The sequence below is a fragment of the Dryas octopetala genome, chromosome 7 (genome assembly GCF_963921425.1).
Source record: "Dryas octopetala chromosome 7, drDryOcto1.1, whole genome shotgun sequence".
Classification (NCBI taxonomy): Eukaryota; Viridiplantae; Streptophyta; class Magnoliopsida; order Rosales; family Rosaceae; genus Dryas; species Dryas octopetala.
This window is the reverse complement of record NC_141372.1, coordinates 1,058,483-1,074,519: the sequence shown is the minus strand read 5'-3', so window position 1 is coordinate 1,074,519 and position 16,037 is coordinate 1,058,483. Positions and strand designations below refer to the sequence as shown.

At 37.5% G+C, this 16,037-nt stretch overlaps 3 protein-coding genes across 8 annotated transcripts; 1 reads left to right on the top strand and 2 right to left on the bottom strand.

The window, feature by feature from the left end:
• Positions 1-566: 566 nt before the first annotated feature.
• LOC147278154 (SH3 domain-containing protein 2-like) lies at positions 567-4,302 on the bottom strand. Of its 2 annotated transcripts, XM_086249831.1 has the most exons (10): positions 4,148-4,302; positions 3,625-3,747; positions 3,464-3,533; positions 3,218-3,369; positions 2,983-3,084; positions 2,436-2,636; positions 2,296-2,358; positions 2,009-2,161; positions 1,847-1,921; positions 567-898 (listed from the first exon to the last, which is right to left on the bottom strand). In XM_086249831.1, the coding sequence occupies exons 1-10, from the start codon at positions 4,193-4,195 to the stop codon at positions 782-784; spliced, it is 1,104 nt and encodes a 367-aa protein (XP_086105957.1). In that variant the 5' UTR covers positions 4,196-4,302; the 3' UTR covers positions 567-781. The 2 variants fall into 2 exon arrangements, with proteins under 2 accessions (XP_086105957.1, XP_086105958.1); XM_086249832.1 differs by lacking the exon at positions 1,847-1,921.
• Positions 4,303-9,675: 5,373 nt separating this feature from the next.
• LOC147278153 (uncharacterized) lies at positions 9,676-12,926 on the top strand. 5 transcript variants are annotated; one of them, XR_015123419.1, is made up of 4 exons: positions 9,685-9,818; positions 12,380-12,463; positions 12,570-12,639; positions 12,728-12,926. XR_015123419.1 is itself a non-coding variant. In XM_086251406.1 (2 exons), the coding sequence occupies exon 2, from the start codon at positions 10,199-10,201 to the stop codon at positions 11,651-11,653; it is 1,455 nt and encodes a 484-aa protein (XP_086107532.1). In that variant the 5' UTR covers positions 9,676-9,818; positions 10,188-10,198; the 3' UTR covers positions 11,654-12,108. The 5 variants fall into 5 exon arrangements, 2 of the variants coding, with proteins under 2 accessions (XP_086107532.1, XP_086107531.1); XR_015123417.1 differs by having other exon boundaries at positions 12,570-12,926; XM_086251406.1 differs by lacking the exons at positions 12,380-12,463; positions 12,570-12,639; positions 12,728-12,926 and adding an exon at positions 10,188-12,108 and having other exon boundaries at positions 9,676-9,818.
• Positions 12,927-13,611: 685 nt separating this feature from the next.
• LOC147278152 (glycine-rich protein) lies at positions 13,612-14,464 on the bottom strand. Its single transcript, XM_086250120.1, has one exon. The coding sequence runs from the start codon at positions 14,462-14,464 to the stop codon at positions 13,775-13,777; it is 690 nt and encodes a 229-aa protein (XP_086106246.1). The 3' UTR covers positions 13,612-13,774.
• Between the last annotated feature and the right edge of the window lie 1,573 nt (positions 14,465-16,037).

The following is a 16,037-nucleotide window of genomic DNA, read 5'->3' as shown; positions in this document are numbered from 1 at the left end:
ACGTACATGAGCTAGAAGAAATCCACATAATAAAAAGGGATATTTTGACTGGTAGAGGGGGTAGAGTAGTCCCAAACAGAAGTTAGCACAGATAGGCACGTCATATAGATATTCGTAAAACCCTGGTGAATGAGAATGGTGAATGGTGATGGTGGGTGATGGTGGGTCAAAGTCAAGGACTAACAATCCTTGCTTGGATTCACGTCAGGGCATAATGTACTGATCTTTACTCTTTAGCCTCACCAATCACCACCGACCGCTCAAACCATGAATATGAACATGGCTTAATATTACACGTAGGCCAACTCGATCTTCCCGACCAACATGGTGCATAGGCCATGTTCTGATCAGTCATGGTCGGACGAATCCATACGAAACTGTTTAGATGTCAACTCGCCACATGTTCTCCTGGTAGAAATTGCACAATTCTTGATAGTGTATATATAATTTTTACTCATCTAAAGAACAAGGATCCTGCTGTAGCAACGCTAACTGAATTTTCATACATCTGGGTTCGACTCCTGGAAGTGGATTATTTTTTATTTTTTTTATTTTTACACTAAAGAAAACCATCAAATAATGACTGAAGATCATGATTCTTACACTGTAAATGAAACATTATATTGACCAGGGCAGGTCTAAAGCAGTGCAAACAATTTTGGTTCATGTACAAGGCTGATTGAGCTGACATTGGCTCCTAATTGAATAGACAATCTGGAAAGGCAGGTCATTTCAGCGCACAAACACATACACAAGCCAAATAAACAAACAAGCAAAAGATTTAAAACACTGTAGCCACCTTGCTAGCATGAACATGCTCTCGCCTTTCTATGTAGTTAAATGGAAACCAACCTGCTCTGCCCTTACATTCACCTTCGGCCCAACCATTGTTTGACACCTGCTCAAGTGCAAGAATATTTAATCTCAATATGAGAGAAATAAAGCTGAACATGAATGGAGAACACTCAAGCATTTACAATATAAAGAAGAATACGATAATGGAGATCAACTCCTCCATGCAAACGGAATTTGTCTTTAGCACATTTAAATATAACAAAATTCTTCTTCGGATCATTTGCAAAATTACAAGCAACCAAAATGCAAGTGCCAACTTGTTTGAACCATAATTCTTAGAAGCCATAAACCTTATTGTCTTCCAAAAGAACAAAAAAAAAACAAAAAAAAAACAAGCACAGCTGAATAATGAAACATTAAATAATGAAAGAGATCCCCCCAGTATAGTGGTGTGGCAAGGTTATTAGCAGCAAAGCTACACTGCGTAACTATAAAAAACTCAAAACTTCAAATCCCTGGAATGTTAGTGTGGCGTTACAAGCAAGAAGCTTTCCTGACTATCTTTCATGAGTATAAAGAATATAAACAAACAGATTCTGCCATGAGAGTTCAATACTCAGGAATAGACATAACAAATTATTAATTCCCACAAGTACTTTGGGGGATTTGAAGCTGTGTAATTGATCAAGCATGACACAAATGCATGCATTGCATAAACATGTGCGTGTGCAGACACACACAAAAGAAAAATGCATAGATACATTGGAACTTCCCATAAGCTTCTCATTTAAGTACTTTTTCATACATACAGTGGAACTTCCCATAAGCATCTCAAAGGTATACTCAAAGTTCCTTGTAACTTCCCATAAGCTTCTCATGCAAGTACTTTTTCATAAGTTTTACCAATTAATTCAAACTCTAGAGCTTTTTCTATAGTATAACAGCTGATTTTTTATTTTTATCACATACTTTTTGGTACAGGCATATATTATTGCATTCACATATGAAGCTATATAAGATGCAAGCATGCAAGAAGGAATGGTAGCAGAACCTTTCGCACAACAACATAATCTCCAAAAGACAAACTCAACTCCACATCAGTTACAGCTTGAAACGTGTACAGAGCCTGCAGTAGGTGAAAAGAAACAATTAGTAGAAATTAAAGGGTCAAAAAGACTAATACTTAGCATTAACCACATAAACATAACAATACCTCCCCTAAGAAATAGTCTCTCAGGTCAGTTAATTCATCATAGGTTTCAGAAGCAAAGTCATGGTTGACCTCATCATATGGTGGTGGCGGAGGCATACTGTTCTCTGCAACTGGACTGGGTGATGCTTCAATTCGCTGGTGTTCTGACAACATCTGTTGAACAAATAGTGTCAAGCATCACTACCTAAGTGGCAAAACACTAGAATAATATACAACCAAATGAATTAGAAAGAAAAAATGTCATGCTCATGGGCCGCTTGCAGGGACTATGCCAGGATATTTCATACCTCGCCTTCAAGCTGATCAAGTATCTGAAGAACATTCTGATGATAGTTGCGCTCTGCTTCAACCTTGAATGGGGACAAAAATGACAATACTTACAAAGTTAAATTCCTTTCAAACTTGTAACCTTGAAGGAGTGCCTTACCATTGCAAGAAGCCGCTGAAGAGTCAACCTCTGTTGTTGAGCTTCCACAGCAGACATTGCTGCAGCTGCTTCTTTTCCCAATATTGCAACATTATACTTTAGCTCCTGAAGCTTGGCTTCTGCAGCTTCTAGTTTCATGATAATATCAGCACTACCTGCAGATTCCCGTACTCTGGCTTGGCGTCTGGAAACATCGATAGCCTATCTGGGTGCAAGTTAGAATATATAGAGAAAGTTGTAGGAGTAACAAAAAACCAAGCTCCAAATTATAAACCAAGCTCCAAATTATAAAGAAACCTCGACTATTTTACATTGGAAACATTTTAAGATTTTGCATTTTCCATAAAATACCATTCCAAATTTGAAAAGAAAAATTAAAAGCATGCAATCTGGAACCGTCACCGTGAATCTCTACAATGGACAGAAGTAGATAGAACTAGAATTGGTATAGGAAAATAAAATATCTATCCAGCAAAATCCGATCACCATGTAATGTATAAACTCAATGTAGTCAATACTGGTAGGAAACAGAAGATACTGCAAATACCTGAGCTTCAGCTTCTTGTCGCATTCTAGCATATCGTTGAGCAAGATGTCGAGCATCCTCCAAGGGCGCTCCAACTACCATTGCTCTTAAAGGCTCTGCAACCTAGATAATATAATTGACAACCATGGAAAATGAAGTTATTACATAATCCTATAGGATGACATTGGTTATGTTTGAGCATATTATCTAAGAACACACACTCACACAATGATCATAGTATGAACTTTACTTAAACCTGTGTGCCAAGGGCTTTCAGTAGAATTCCACACTCCTTTTCCATTTGGGCACGGGCCCTTCCAAAACTCAGTGCAGCACGGGATAATGTGTTACCACTGGTGCAAGTGTTTTCGGCACCATATTTCCTGCTATCTTCTGATAACTTTGTACCTGTTGAAAAAGTTTTATGCATACTAGCTGATACAACTAACATGAAATTATATCCAAATTCCCAATAAAGGACAACACATCTTAAGCAACTCACCTATTTCAACTTGCCTTGAACCGATTACAATATAACCTTCGACACCACGGACAATATCCCTTTGGTAATGCTGTTAAAGAGATCAAAAGCAAGATACAGGTAAAGATCGAAGGTAATGCTATGTCATAATTACAACAACGAAGGAAGAGAAGACTAGCAACCTTGCCGGCACGAGTTGAAATGTACAGCTTCTCAAGTTTTTGATGCCGCTGGAGTTCTGTTTCATCCGCGACAAAATTATCCGAACCCCCATATATGCCACCAGAAAATTGTTTGAAAACAGCCTGACCGTGTTAACAATAAATCAAAAGCTTGGCCTCCATTTGGTGCTTTACTTTCCACAAATATAAAAAAAGACCCAAGTTTGCTATACAGTCTTAAAATGAATTAACAAATATATATCACCTGCTGATCAGAATTCAGAAATACAACAACATTGAACCCATACCACCACCACCACCCTAAACATTTTAGAAATACTATTCGATTCAATTCGGACAATATATTACCTTGAACTAAATTCATTGATTGCTCACTTATAAAATGACAAAGCTGATGACCAATCTCATAGATATGTAGATTAACAGAGATTCAATTGCAGAAACAGAAGAGTATTCAAATTAAACATGAAATCTTCTTCTTTTATTCTTCTTGAAATGGAAGAGCGAGTGAGAGAGAGAGTACCTGCTGTTGTTTAGCAACCTGATCTCTTAGCTTCCTGATTGTTTCCATGAACCAATGAACCTAATTAGCTTAGCCGCTTAGGCTTAGCTGCTAGTTTGCACTTTGAAGAAGAGGGGTAGATTTCGTGTTGAGGTTCAGCTTTCTATTCTTTTCAAATTCTGCTTCAAGACTTTCTTACTTTGGAGGCTTATTAATTATTATTTTTAATTCCCTGTATTGACCGCCACGTCGTCCTCATCTCATCCAGCTATTACTTTTCTTTAGCTTCAATTAAACGTTAATCCTTTCGACCAAAAAAAAAAAAAAAAACGTTAATCTATTATATTATATGCAAGGAATAAAATTTTGGGTTTCGAAGATTTTTAAATTTCGACAAAAATTCGACGGAAACGACGGAAATTGTTATCAAAATACGAAAAATTTTAATGAAACTTTACCATATGTTTATTTAACATATTATCTACTACATTGATAAAAAACATTGAAAAAACCAAATTATATGGTAGATTTCATGTGATATGTAATGAATATAATGCGCGCTGAAGACAAATACTATTAAATAAAATTAATATAATAAATAAATAAAATTATTATATTCTTTATACTCTATAATTTATGAGTGCTACTATTTGCACACCCTTTTTTTTCTTTTTGCACACCCTTTTGTAAAAAAATAATAAAAAATTAAAGGAAAAGACCACACTCACCCTCACCCAACACACCCCAACTCCATTTTTTCTCTTTTGCACACCCCATCAACAGACAAAAAAAAACACACACACCCCCCTTCATCTCCCTCACCCGACCACACCCACCCACCCACGCAGCCCTCTGTTTTTTTTTCCTTCCAAGCCCGGCAGCCCCTTTCTCCTTTCTCCTTCTAATCGAACTCTGTTAAAGTAAGGGGACTCAACAGCAGTCCTTCTAATCGAACTCGTAACAAAGCAAGCTTGCGAATTTATTTGAGTTTTTACCAGTACAAAGACGAGGAAATTCAATCAAATTGCAGCAGAAATAAGCAAAAATGTAAAGGGGTTGCCAAATAAATATATAGATCAATTTGAAGTTTTGAGGAAATTACAATTCTTCACTCTGCATAACATTTCTCAGCACTACCAAGCAACACTGCTCCACACTCAAAGGAACAGATTCCGGGACAGAAGCAAACGAGCTTCCATTTCATTCTTTTCTATTACACCTGAGTCATAGAACAGAAACGCTTGATCAGAATTCAATAATCAGGAAGCTACTCAAGGCTGCTAAATACAGAATTGGAGCAAACTTACTGTTCACATCTAACACAATAACAATTTCACCGATCCCACAAACACCTGCAATCATGGCTGGTTCTGGTTGTCCGGTGTTGTCCGTCGTCGGATGCGCGCACTGCGCCTCCTTGCACCTGAATCACCATCAGAAGAGTCATTATCCCCTTCTCTGGAAGAAGAACCAGTTTCACCATCATAGTTCTCCCCCCAAAGCCTGGTAGCTCTCCTTCTGATACTAAGTTGTGCTCTGGTTCTTGTGGTACCAGACCCACTGCTGCTTCTCGAACTGGACCCAGGACTAATGGTTTCGGCAAATGACTGCCGAACGAAACTGACAGCTTCGACGGATGGCTACCGAACGAACCCGCCGGTTTCGGCGGATGACTACCGAACGGCCTGCGCGCGAGGAAGGTCCGATGGTGGTACTGCTGCGAGCAGGGTGGTGCAGAAGGTGTTGCGCGGGTGTGTTAACAGAGAAAGAGAGAGGGAAGGAGAGAGAGTGGGGCCGGGGCTGGGTGGAGGGGAAGGAGGTGGGCTGGAGGGAGGGTGCGACGGGGCTGAGGCTTGGTGGAGGGGAGGGGTGGTGCCGGAGAGAGGAGAGGTGGTGCCGGAGAGAGGAGAGGTGGGGATGGGGTGTGTGGGTGAGGGAGTGTGTACGGGGGGGGGGGGGAGATGGGGGATGGGGGGTGTGTTTTTTTTTTTTCTGTTTAGGAAGGGTGTGCAAAAAGAAAAATAGATGGGGTATAAGGGTCTTTTCCCTTGAGGTTTTTTTTTTTTTTTTTAGGAAAAGGGTGTGCAAAGAGAAAAAAAGGGTGTGCAAATAGCAGCACTCTAATTTATACACTAAATCATATATACTCTATATACTAAATCTTATATACTCTATAATATATACACTAAATTTTATATATTTTATAATGTGTATTCTATATTCTTTAGGATATGGTATAAGATATTAAAGTTTAGGCTCTTTAAGATATTTTTAATTATTTTTATATAAAAATGTAATAGGATTTAAAATTTAAAAACAATTAAATGAAATCCCAAATTTTTTTTTTCTTTCTAATTACACAAAGATCTCAAACCTCAAGTCCTCAACCAATTCTAAACTTTTTTTTTCCTTTCTCTTTTCTTTTTTTCTTTTCTTTTCTTTTCCTTTTTCTTTCTTTTCTTTTCTTTTTCTTTTCTTTCCTTCACTAATAGTTCATATCCTTAACTAACTTTAATGCATTTTTGAAAAATTTTCTCTAAAATAAACTATAGGCCTCACAAAACATGTGTCACTTGGCTCACACCGAAACCAATTACACTTGCCCATCCTCACCGTCCATTCCAATCAAACTAATCAATCAAGGCTGTACGAAGCCCTAGCTTCTCAGCCCCATCGACAACAACACCAGCTCGTTTGACGGAGTCAAAGAGCGGCAAGACCCTGAGGCGGTGGTGGACCGGTCTGGAGAGCTCTTGGGCGAGGTCGATCTCGACGGCGGTGACGCCGATCTCTCTGAGGCGGAGGCCCAGCTTGTCGCCGACGCGAGAGGCGACCTTGGCGTCCCAGAAGATTTGGGAGCGAGGGAAGCGGTTGAGCTTGGCTCGGTACTGGGCTACGAACTCTTGCTCCGAGGAGGACGCCATGGCTATGATTGAGGAGCTGCTGGGGTTCGTCACCTGGGCTGTGATTTCCCCTGCCGCGCCCCCCTGCAGTCGCCGGCGAAAACTCCGGCGAAATTTCGAGAATTTCGGCAAAATTTCAAAAATTTCACCGAAATTATACCAAAAATTTAACAAAACTAGGTTTCGATTTCGCCCACTCCTCAAATCGAAAATTTCGGCGAAATTTCGGCGAAATTTTCAAAATTTAAACCCTTGATTATATGCGATTCATTTTTGCTCACTTGCTTGAGCATTGTGATTATACGGTGGTGATGAGTGATACATGTTATTTAATTTTTTTTTTTGTTTATTGATTTTAATTATTAAATTTTAATAATTTTTTAATTTAGTTATAAAAATTAAATAACTTTTTAGATTAGATACTAGTTGAAAAGTTAAACAAAATAATAAAATAAAAGGTATTAGAATGTACAAATATTACATCAATGCCACTATAATAAAAAAAAATAAAAATAATATTACATCACAAATATTACATTAATTTATATTATATTGTATTAAAAAAAAAATCAATCCAGTCACAACTTAATTGTGATTATCTTGGTAAATTGAAAGAGACAACTCACACTACTATACTATGTATTATTTTGAGTAAAAATATTGTTTTGACATATATTTATACTATATTATAGTATAATTTCTCTAAAAAAAAAATTTAATTAAGTCACAACTTAACTGTGACTGTTTCACAACTTAGATGTGACTGTCGTTCAGTCACAACTAAATTTGAAGTTGTGAGTATCGTACAGTCACAACTAAATGTGAAGTTGAGACTACATTAGCAAATTTTCAAGATAATATAAAAGCCTGAAGGGCAATTTTGTCAAAATCTTATAAATTTTAACTAAGACCTATCATATGTGGGTCAAAGGACAAAAATATCAAATAGAAAAGGCTCAAATCAAAAAGGTCAACATATTTGTGACCTAATCTAAAAAACTACATTTAAATTTAGTAGTTCAATTGAAATATTATATGGTCTTTATGCTATACCAAAAAATTCTTTAATCCTAATTTTCTATTTTTTTTTATATATGTTATTTATCTATTATATAATGGTGATGCTTACCACAATTTTTTTTTTGTGGTGAGTAAAAATAAACTCAATTTATATCTATATAAATTTATTCTATATAAAGAAAGAAGGGGAAGCAAAGTTAAATTTTCAAATAACCTAAAACTATCTATACTTAAGGCTAGTTCATTTTAGAGAAACAAATTGGTAAAATAAGGTGAAAAAAAAATCAAAATGTTAAAATAAAACACATCCCACATACCTATAGGCTATAATGCTATATTAGCCACCACTAATTACCAAAGCACCAGTTTTTTTTTTTTTTTCCTCCACGTTACTTTCTTCTCAATTTCTCGCTCATATATGGAAGTCTCCAAATTTTTACGTCATCAACCACCACCACCACCACCAACAATTGGTAATCGATTCGGGCATGTTTGGAATCCTACTTAAATGTGAATTTTCAATATCAATTTTTAAAATTTGAAAACCTTATTTGGTATGAAATTTAAAAATAAGGCATAAATTCAATTTAGACACATAACTATATATGTTATTTCAACGGGGTCCACGAACTTTCAAATATTTCAAATATACACCTGATTTATTATGTAAATTGAAAAATGAAATTTCGTTCGTCAATTTATTGAGAGATCAGTTAAATGTCAGCTTGACTTTTGCTAACGGGGATTAATTGGCGACGTGGCACCAACTCAGCATACATTTCCCGCCAAATGAGCAACACATGTCCACTTGACACGGCCCCACACACCCATCACCTCTTTCCCGCTCGTCGAACGGTCTCCTGACCATTTAGTCTCCAAAAAACATCACGTTTTTCTCCAAATTAAAATATAAATCTCTCACTTGTGTTCAATGAGCGAGAAAGAGATGATGAGTTTGTGAACTCGTGTCAGGGGTTAGATGGACCTGTGTCGCTCATTTGGCGGGAAATGAACGACACGGGTCCACCTAACCCCTGACACGAGCCCACAAACTCTCTCTCTCTCTCTATTATTATTAAATTGTGGGCCCGTGTCGCTCATTTGGCGGGAAATGTTTGCTGAGATAGCGTCTCGTCGCTAAGTAATCCCGATCAGCAAAAACTAAGTTGTCATTTAACTGATCTCTCAACGAATCAATGGACAGAAATTCATTTTTCAATTTAGATAATAGATCGGGTGTATATTTGAAATATTTTAAAGTTCATGAACCCCGTTGAAATAGCTTATATAGTTATGTGTCTAAATTGAATTTATGCCTAAAAATAATTTAAAATTTTTTAAAATGATAGTACCAAAGAAACAAGGAATTGTAAAAAAAAAAAAAAACGATGTCTTATCCTTTAAAAAAAGAGGTTTGTTTTTTAATTTTTCTTAAAATTCTTTTAAAAATTAGTCTACCAAACATATTTTCTTAACTAAAATATTTAAAATATATATATAGTTTATACCAAACAGACCCTCAGTTTTTCTCTCAAAGTTGATTTCAGCCCTTTTACAATAGTTAACCATTCTCTCTCATGGTTAACTATAGTTAAAACATGTTACACATATCAGATCCCCTGTTCTTCTGTTCTCCTCCTCTCCCGTCTCGTACTCTCATATCTCCTCCAAATCTTCCGTCCTCTTCTTCCCCTCTCTCATATTTGTATTAAAATTTAGTCCTAGATATTCCGACACCTGATGGTGAATTACATTCGTCTCTATCCCAGGTACTCTCTCTATTTTCCAGATTGTTTTTTCTATTTATGAGTTGGGATCGGATTGAATTCCTGCTAAATTTGTTAAAAAATGGAGACTTTCTGCTAAGTTTGTTAAAAATTGGGACTTTCTGCTAAGTTTGTTAAAAATTGGGACTTTCTGCTAAGTTTGTTAAAAATGGAGACCTTCTGCTAAGATTGTTAAACAATTAGGAATTTCTGCTAAATTTGTTGAAAAATTGGAACTTTCTACGTGGGAATTTTGGTCAATGCTATTTCAGTATGATAGTTTCATGATCTACTTTTTTTAGTTATTGGGATTCTTAGTTGATTTCTTTCCTATTTCTTGATATTGATGTGGGGATTCTTAGTTTTGTCAAGTTTCTGCCGTCATGAGAGGTGATACTGTTGCCAAAGAAAGGAGTAGATCCCAGTCGCCCCTTGAAGCGCCGTATTTTGATCATATTCACCATTTTAAAAGATCAAAAAGATCATCGCCATCAGCAAGAAGGCGATCATCAAAATTGACGATGTTGAATATTAATATTGATGCTCTCCCTGACGATGTATTGGTTGAAATCCTTTGTCGACTTCCTTGCAATAAATTGGTTTTTCAATGCAAGTGTGTGTCCAAGCGTTGGTGCACTCTCATCTCCAATCCTTATTTGATTGGCCTCTTTCTGCGTCTCCAAATCGATAAACAAACCCCAATAAAACACACTCTGATAAATCCCAAAGGGGAGGAAATCCTTACTAGATTTTTGTGTCCGGTGTTCGAAAGACTCATGACTGTCCACGGTTTGAAAGAACAGCCACAAGTGGTAGGGACATATAATGACTTGGTTTTGTGTTGTGCAACAGAGTACTATCAACGTGATTACTACATCTGCAATCCATACACCGGGCAATGGGTTGCTCTTCCTCCTACCCCTACTATATGGAAAGCGTCAGTACCAGTGGGATTCATCTGTGATATTCCCTATTGTAGCTATAAGGAAGACGATTGGAAAGGATATACCATCCGGGTTAATGCTGATTATAAGTGCAAGGTTGTGAGAATTCTTCCTCCTCATCGGTTTGAAGATAATTTGAAATATGATTCCTTCAAATTGAAAGTGGAGATCTTCTCTTTTGAGACTGGTGAATGGAGAGAGTCAGTTGTATTATCTCCATTAAGATTTACGTGGATCGATCACACCTTAAGCTTTGCTTACAATGGAATGTTGTATTGGTTTGCTGAAGATCAGAGCAACCGATTTCTTGGGTTGGATCCGTTCATGATCAACAACATTAACAGTTCTAGTACTAGTAGTAGTAATGGTGATGATGTTACTGATCATTATAAATTTCATATAGTTAAATTTAATGACCCAGCTATAGCTGGACAGGACGGTGCGATCAGTACAGTTGCGAGTTTAGGTGTGTGCGGAGATTTTGTGCGGATGGCCGATATCAGGTCGTGGTTTAACTATACTCTATCTGTTTACAACTTGAAAGAAGAACAAGATGATCATGATCAGATGGTCGTCGATGGAGCTGGCAAATTTTGTTTGAAACACACGAGGGTTTATTCACTAGACCCAAACATGTTTCCAGATGATGATGATGATATTGATTTGGTGGTTCAGTTGATAGCTTTTGACCCTAATTATGAGGATATCTTGTATCTAAATATCGGTGGAGATGTGTTTGTGTGCAACATTCGTACAAGTAAGTGGTTTAAGTTACCTGCAGGAAAGACCAGACTTAATACTAATTGTCGCTTCTTCTCATTTGTGCTCCCACTGTGGCCGACACCAGTTCCTAGACTACCACAGCATGCCCATGGCGGAGGCATTAGCAGCTAGTTACTATATTGGATGAAAAATTAGAGTACTGAACTTTTCCTCCACAACCCCAATTCCACCAACCATTCCCTCCCCCTCCTCCACCTCCCCCACCTCCTCCACCACCACCACCACCGCTTCCGCCTCCACCCCCGTTACCACCACCACCACTGCCACCGCCGCGGCCACCACCACCTCTATATATATAACTGATAACTCTGCTTCCATGAATATTTGATATAAGTTGTGGTATTGACAAGTGACAACTAGACCTTGTCCCTACTTGATCAAGTTTTCAACTAATTTGAAGAGCAAAGCAAGAGGGATCGAGATGCCTTAAATCTCACTTTTGTCCCCACTTGTAATTTGCAGTGACTTATAACACACCATACACTAGAAATGTATGGTGTTTTTTTTTGCCTTCTTTATGGCCCTGTTTAGACAATCAAGTTGAAACTGGAGAAGTTAAGTGTTGAATTTCCAATGTACAGGTGTAAAGTAAGCATTAATAACCAACCATACACAAGAAATGCTTTCCAATTAGGGCAATTGTTTCTAACGAAGAGTCTGATCATTACTTGTATTAACAGAACAAAACCTATACGTTTTCCAATGTCTCCAATGTTTGGCTGAAACAGAAGGGGATAATGGTAATCATCACCATCTGTTTTATCCTGTCGTAGAAGAGTAGAGTGGTTTATGTTATATATTAAAAAAAAAAAAAATTTGGTTTCTGCATTTCTGCAGCTGGTCTGGTAGAAAGGGTTGTTCGGCTTGGAGCATATGTTCCAACTTCCAATTGAAGATGAAAATTGGAATGATGTTAGAAAGGTAGTTGGATTTAAAAAATAATAATAATAATAATTGGTTTCCTATGTAAGTTGCCTGTGCTGCTACTATTCTTACAAGTAACACTAAACTTATTTCTGGTTCATAGATGGTGGCTGGGAGATTTGAGAATGTTATTCTATAAACGATTGGACATTGAGTATTGCAATTCGGGCAAGGTATGGATTATTTGTGTGTTGTTTAGTTTTAGCATTACCCGAGAATGGAAGAATAACAATTCTATATGCTCACTATTCATTTTGCAAGAGGCAATTGAAGATGCTTATCAGCCTATGGTTTCAATATAACTGAGTTAAGCCCATGACATGAGTGGCGCTTGATAATCACTAATCAGTCAGTGAATTGTCAGAAGAGGAATTCCCACCATCCATATACATTATTTTTGTTATTAATTCTTTGAATGTTCTGGATCTGGCCCTCTGCTGGTTATAGTTGCACACCTTTTTTATTTTATCTTATCTTATTTTTTTGCCATCCCATTGCCCTGTTTAGAAAACCAAGTTGAAGCTAAGAAGTGTTTATTTTGCACAGCACAGGTGCAAAGTATGCATTAATAACCAACCATACACTAGAAATGCTTTCCAATTAGGGCAACCGTGTCTAACTAAGAGTTTGATCATTACTAGGATTAACAGGACATGGTAAAGTCTATGCAACCATGAACTAATAATCCAAGACAAAAAACAGAAGTTTCAGTTTGGAAAAAGATCAATTAAAGGGTCACATATCATGAAGATCTGGAGATGACAAGGAAGAGCTAAATCAGGCACCATGTCCAGATATAATATTGTTAAAAACCCACACCACATAACATGAGACTCGACTCAAAACAGGAAAAGAGACAAAAATAAGAACATGGTAAACAATGCTATTTTCATCAATCGTCAAGGTTGAGAAGCAGACCCCATTCTGCAATGCTATATTAATTAACAGAACTGGTGCATCAACTATCACAACTTCAAAGATTGACTTAATGGACTAAATTTTAACAAATGAGCTAGACTCAAGATTATTGTTGTAGCAGGGTCAGTCTTCTTTTATGGATTCAATTACATAATAATGTGGTGACCCCTCAAGTGCTAAAACCCTTGTTTCGGAAAAGAAAAATAGAGGAGCACATAGACAAAAAAAGAAAAGAAAACCAAGATTCTGACTTTTGAGCACTACATGAAGCCAAATACAGAACATTAATTCCAATCCAATAACCAGGAATGACTAAATCAGTCTCTCTTAATATATGCTTCGATCAGTAATCAATGTGACTGTTATGACAGGACTTGATCGAGGAATGAATCATGGATGTCGATGTGGTCGATTGCAGTGAGCCTTGCACATGTATTGGCAGTCATAGAAGCAAGGTCCTCCACAGTGAAGAGGGCAGTCCAATCTCATGCCTTCACAACGCCCTTTACGCGTGCATTGTGCGAACTCTCCAAGCTTGTAGTCATCCTCGCTGAACCTCCCCTTCCCCTTCACACCATGATGATCATTATGTCTAATATTGCTGCCTCTCCTTCTTCCCCCTCCTCCTCCTCCTCTTCCTTTTCCTCCACAACCCCATTTCCACCAACCACTCCCTCCCCCTCCTCCTCCCCATCCCCACCCTCCTCCACCTCCTCCTCCTCCTCCTCCTCCTCCTCCTCCACCTCCACCACCACCCCATCCCCATGCGTAACCGCCTCCACCGCCACCTCCACCACCTCCTCCTCCTCCACCACTGCCAGCACCACCTCCTCTTCCTCTATGCATCCAAGAATTTTTGTTTTTGTTGTCGATAACAACTTCAGTAGTACTATTGTAAGAACTCTTGTTTCTTACTTCTCCATTTCCTGAAGGAACTAGTTCAACAAGAGCTAAAGAACTAGCATTGCCTTGACTATAATTAGAAGTATCATTTTCCAACTTACCATCACCTTCCAAACCAACAATGGCCATGGAAATAAACAAGACAACCCATATTGAATTTCTTAGTGTAACCATCATGTATAGGACGATGTACGTCAGAGATTAAGATGGAAATATCATATATATATGTACTTGGGCCGTAAGCATATGGTTTCATTATATATATATATATATATACATATATATAACTCTGCTTCCATGAATATTTGATATGAGTCGTGGTATTGACAACTAGACCTTGTCCCCACTTGATCATCAAGTTTTCAACTAATTTGAAGAGCAAAGAAAGAAGGATCGAGATGCCTTACTTCTCACTTTTGTCCCCACTTGTAATTTGCAGTGACTTATAACACACCAGGCTGGAAGACTGGATGCTTAGCAGTAGGTCTGCGCATTCATTCTGCACAGCCTCCATCGCAATTAAGCAACCACCCTCGCCCACTTTGGCATGCGCGCCCCTGCATGCTTCCCTCTCAGCTAGTCAGCTCCATCGTCTCACATTCTCATCAATAAATTAACTCTATACTAGTATTTTTATCCTAGCCTTATTGGGACCACAATTAATTAAGCTATTTAATCAATATTTTTTTATTTTTTGGAGAAGCTGTTTAATCAATCTTTAAGACCATCGCTTTGGCTAATTTGCATTATCACAGAGATCGAGTTGCATGTGGGTTAAATTGTGTGACACATTATAGAAGACTACATATAACTAAGTATATCCAATCATTTTTTTTTTTGGACTAAATATGGATCAATTAATGCTCTTATTTTGGGAGGATTCGAATATGCAACAAATATAGATGAATCATGATACTAGCCCATCGATGATCAAATGCTCACCATAATTGCTGTACAATTTCAAGTCCCTATAGTGGGATCAACAATAACTGTTGCCACAGGCACTTATACTTCCATTCATGTCATGATGGGTGTGAATTGCTAAGACAGTTATGATTGATGGTTCCCTCCTAATTCTATTGCATACGATATTAGATAAAATAAGCCAAAATTCGCTCTGTTTTAGCCTGTCTACTTAATTAATTACTACATATCAAAACCTCTAATACCAAACATGTAGTACCTGCCCTACTATGTGATTACTGTGCTTATTGCCTTTTGCTTGGCCTTTAAGTCTCGAAATGGGACTGACCAAAAAAAAAAAAAGGTCTCGAAATGGGAGAAGGTATGTACCAATAGTAATCAAGCGTATGGTGGGGTCATATTGATAAATACTTATACCACATATATGGTATAGATTTCAGATGGATACAGGAATGCCTTTTGCCCACAAATACATGTGATGCCAACTTGCCGTCATGCTCCAACTCATCCATTTTAACTAACTTAAATAAACAACATAAAAGAAAGATACATATTTAATTTGGTCTCATTAAGCACCTTGATTATAGTAATCTGCAATCTCTGGTTTTGCTGTGGCTTTGGCTTTGGTTTTGGGAACAAAAACAGAGTAAAAAAGCTTTAAAGTCTCACCAATCGTGTTCAAATACTTTGTATACAGTACGGTCTGATGCTTCATGCGTAAATAAGAATAATAATTTACTGACTATAATGGTTTATAAAGTTAAAATACAAAAATGGAACAGAGGTTCAAGAAAACAATTTAGGCCTTGCCATAATTGAACCTTTT

What these genes read in the sequence shown, in the direction of transcription:
- LOC147278154 (XM_086249831.1), bottom strand. Translation starts at nt 4,195, where the DNA reads ATGGAAACAATCAGGAAGCTAAGAGATCAGGTTGCTAAACAACAGCAG. An exon ending in GACAAGAAGCTGAAGCTCAG is followed by an intron (nt 2,637 to 2,982) that starts GTATTTGCAGTA and finishes GCACCCAGATAG; the next exon opens with GCTATCGATGTTTCCAGACG. An exon ending in GAGACTATTTCTTAGGGGAG is followed by an intron (nt 1,922 to 2,008) that starts GTATTGTTATGT and finishes CACCTACTGCAG; the next exon opens with GCTCTGTACACGTTTCAAGC.
- LOC147278153 (XM_086251406.1), top strand. Translation starts at nt 10,199, where the DNA reads ATGAGAGGTGATACTGTTGCCAAAGAAAGGAGTAGATCCCAGTCGCCC.
- LOC147278152 (XM_086250120.1), bottom strand. Translation starts at nt 14,464, where the DNA reads ATGATGGTTACACTAAGAAATTCAATATGGGTTGTCTTGTTTATTTCC.